The following is a 3,713-nucleotide window of genomic DNA, read 5'->3' as shown; positions in this document are numbered from 1 at the left end:
CTGCTCCTCTTCTGCTGGTGGGTCGCAGGCCCGCCTACCTTGCAGGAGTGATTGGAAGCTCTGTTCAGCTGTGGGCCACTGGGCCTTTTCTGCCGGTGGTCACCGTTCCGCCTACCTGGCAGGCGCTGGGGGTGGGGGGCAGCTCTGCCCCTCAGCAGGCCGCTGGGCCTGCTCTGTGGATGGTCACAGTTCCCTCTACCTTGCCAGTGCAGGGGGAGGGGGCGGCTCTGCCTCTCAGCAGGCAGCTGCTCCTCTTCTGCTGGTGGGTCGCAGGCCCGCCTACCTTGCAGGAGTGATTGGAAGCTCTCTCTCTTCATGCTCTTGATTGGTTCCTTTGCAGTGAAGAAACTTTAATTTTATAACATCCCATTTATTGATTTTTAAATTTTACCTCCTGTTCTTTAGGAGTCTTGTTAAGGAAGTCAGTTCCTGAGCCAATTTATTGAAGTGGTGGGCCTACATTTTCTTCTAACAGGTACAGGATCTCTGGCCTAATTCCTAGGTCTTTGATCCATTTTGAGTTGAGTTTTGTGAAGGGTGGGGGATAAGGGTTAAGTGTCATTCTTCTACATATAGATTTCCAGTTTTCTCCCATTCTAAATCATGCAAATTTGATTTGTACTAACCTTGGTGAATGGCATCACTTAGTATTTTTTCTTGTTCCTTTAAAAAGAACCTTGTTTGGTCAAAAATAACAGTGGCAAATTTCCAATTAGCTGAGAGGGCACAGAGGCATACAAGTTTTTTTAAGATAGGAGCAGCGGCTGCTTCTAGGAAATAGTATGCCTGGCATTGGCTATCTGCAAAAATAAAAGCATTAAAAGCAATATTTTTATAAGAATGATATGCTCTTTTTGATAAAACAACTAAACATGTTACTTCATAGAAACCTGAACTTATATCCAAATTATTTTATGAGTTAAAAATCATGAGACAGTATAGATATTTATTTTAAGATATTTATTCTATAGAATAGTAAATACACACAAAAAATCCTCATAGAATTATATAATTTTATGGCTATAGTACTTATTAGAAAGGATTTATTTAGTAACTAATTTAACATAGCAAGTATAAAGAGCCTTAAAAAGAGACCCACATTGTGGAGAGCCATTCTCACACGTGACTGGACAACTCCCGGTTTGGGTCTGAGGCGCTCTGGCTAATCTGTGTCGGAGCTTTCCCGGCCCTCTCCTGATGAGAGAGCCTGTCCGTGTGGGGGTGTGACTGACCACTGACCCCGGGGGCCAATCACTGACCCTGACTTTGGAGTGCGGCCCCCCTCAACCTTCATTGGATGGAATTCTCCCCTGAATTTCTTGTTCCCCAATAAAAGGCTACTCCCTGGTGTGCTCCCTCTCTCTCTCTCCTGCTAGCCCTCAGTAATCCTTGCTGCCCTACCGGGTGGTTCGAGGTGAAAACCAGAGAGGGGAGCCCTCTCAGACCTGGTCATAGAAAAAGGTAACTGAGTCTGTGTGTTTTATTTCGATCTCGCTAGCTAACTTTTATGCCAAGAACCTCATTAATGAAACCAGTGCGCTGGTCGCATGGTGGACCACATAATATTTTTTTTTCCCTCTTCCATTATAAGATTACAAACTCAAGCCAGGTTTGTAGCAATGACAAGTTATTTCTAGTTTTCACTAGAATACCACTAAAGATGGGCATAATCTTCTGGAGGCCATAAATAAAATTGAACCAAAAGAAAGAAAGGTATTTGGGAACTAGTGTCATGTTTCCTTGCTGATTTTAATAACGAGCTTGGTATTCTTAAACAGGTTATGCTTCTGGAGTCCAATAACATTGTACTTTACAGCAAAAAAAATTTAATCAACACAGGAATCAACAGTAACTAATTTACATAACTTTGATAGTGACTAAGAAAACAGAGAGCAACCATTTGCAGTTCATTTTCCAGACTGGGCAGTAGAGCCTGACAGTTGGAATTTTTTTTACTTTGATGGATGTAGGAAGGCAGTAGCAGTTTTAATGAAAGAAGAATTAACAATTATTGGACTGGAGTAGGGTAATGAGGAGGGGCTGAGGCAGTAAACAGGGCATGCCAGGACTGGAAATAACTTGAAATGAGAAGTGGAATGAAGAACTTTCTGAAATAAGTAAAGAAAATTACATGGAAAATAAAATTTGTCCTAGACATACAGGGAACAGCTCTCAAATAATTTTGAATGTATTTTAAAGGTAGCATACCTGATGCTTGAACTTCAAGGACATCATCCACTTCCCTTTTCTCATTTATTTTCTCTGGAGTTTTATTAATGGAAACAACAGGACTTTGTTCTTGAAGAGTTGTAGAATATTCTTCTTTATCTTGAAATTCTAACAAAAAATTAATTTGCATTGTTCAGGAGAAACTTCATGCTTTAATTAAGCTTTAATACTTTTTTCTAAAATATGATCATAGTTGCTAAACTTCTTCACTGCAATACATCAGTATTAAATTGAACAAACTCTTCATATCAATAGAGCTATTACAACACTATGCTGGAGAGAAAGATAAATGATAAAATTGTGAAATATGGACAAAAATATGTAAAATATGGACAAAAATACCTATTTTAAGGATTGTTATAAAGATTAAACACCAAGTACCTGTGAGCGTCTCAAGATCAGCAATCACATCATGTTTCTCTCTAATATATAATTTGGTGCCTGGCACAGAGAGTTCAATAAATGTTAGTTTTATTTCCTCTTTCCTAGGTATTGTATATATCTGAGTCCTCATATATATATGTATGTGTTCATATATATATATATATATATATATATATATATATATGTGTGTGTGTGTGTGTGTGTGTGTGTAGTTACATTAACTAGAAAGTAATGTCATCCATCTATAATATGATTATAAGATAATTTTAGAAATATATTGCCATCTTGAGAAATTTTAATATACAAGATTTAAATACATGGTTAAAAATATAATAATGGAGTATATCCTAAACTAGATTGTTATTAATTTCAAGTAATACTTTCAATTATCTATAATTTAAAAAGATATAATCAAGTAATATTAATTGTTGTAACATTTCTTGTCCTTGAAGCAACTACAAAATAAAACAAGAAGTAAAATATTATTTATTGCTGGGAGCCATTAGCCAAGTGGGTATGACAATTTCCTTGCCAGCGTACCCCATGTTGCAGTGACATTGAATGTAGGTGACCTTGCTCAAGGACCAAGGCGGATTAGGGCGTTCCCGGTTTAGGTTCCAGGTTTAAGGTTTAAGATTATTCCTGCTGGGAATAGGGCGTACCCTGCTGCCTGAGTTCCCCTTGAGTTCTCCCGGGATTCAGACAGTATTTTTTGGGAGACAGATGCCCAGTGGAGGTGGATTTGGGCAGAGAACGTGGATTTGGGCAGAGAACTTGGATTTCCCCAGAACGTGATTGTAGACGGCTGGTGTGAGTTCGGGAATAAAGAGTTGCTGTTTGAATCTACAAGCTGTGTGGTGGCTCGTGATTGTGTGCCCAGCCAGACTGCGGCATTTGTGCCCAGCCAGACTGTGGCATTTGGCGGCTCGTTCGGGGAACATCTGAAACTTGGAGGTAATTGAAATTGCTTGCCCCTGAGGGAAGGCGAGAGAATGGGTGATCAATTCAAAAAACAATGTGTTCCTGTTGTGATTTATTTTGTTTTTGTTTCAAGCTGCCTATCCCTAGAAATTTCTCAGGCAAACTGGGAAAAATGGTTG

The 3,713-nt window shown here is 39.2% G+C and overlaps 1 protein-coding gene across 1 annotated transcript in view; it reads right to left on the bottom strand.

Annotated features, from left to right (window-relative positions):
- Shoc1 (shortage in chiasmata 1) overlaps positions 1 to 3,713 on the bottom strand; it is a 77,777-nt gene that overhangs the window by 34,053 nt on the left and 40,011 nt on the right. The window contains exons 13-14 of the mRNA XM_015492202.2: positions 2,209 to 2,328; positions 627 to 800 (exon numbers count right to left, since the gene is read on the bottom strand). Of these exons, the coding sequence (XP_015347688.2) occupies positions 627 to 800; positions 2,209 to 2,328 (294 nt within the window). The remainder of the gene's footprint in view (positions 1 to 626; positions 801 to 2,208; positions 2,329 to 3,713) is intronic.

This window comes from Marmota marmota, unplaced genomic scaffold (assembly GCF_001458135.2).
Source record: "Marmota marmota marmota unplaced genomic scaffold, marMar, whole genome shotgun sequence".
NCBI classification, from domain to species: domain Eukaryota; kingdom Metazoa; phylum Chordata; class Mammalia; order Rodentia; family Sciuridae; genus Marmota; species Marmota marmota.
This window is presented reverse-complemented; position numbering and strand designations above follow the sequence as displayed.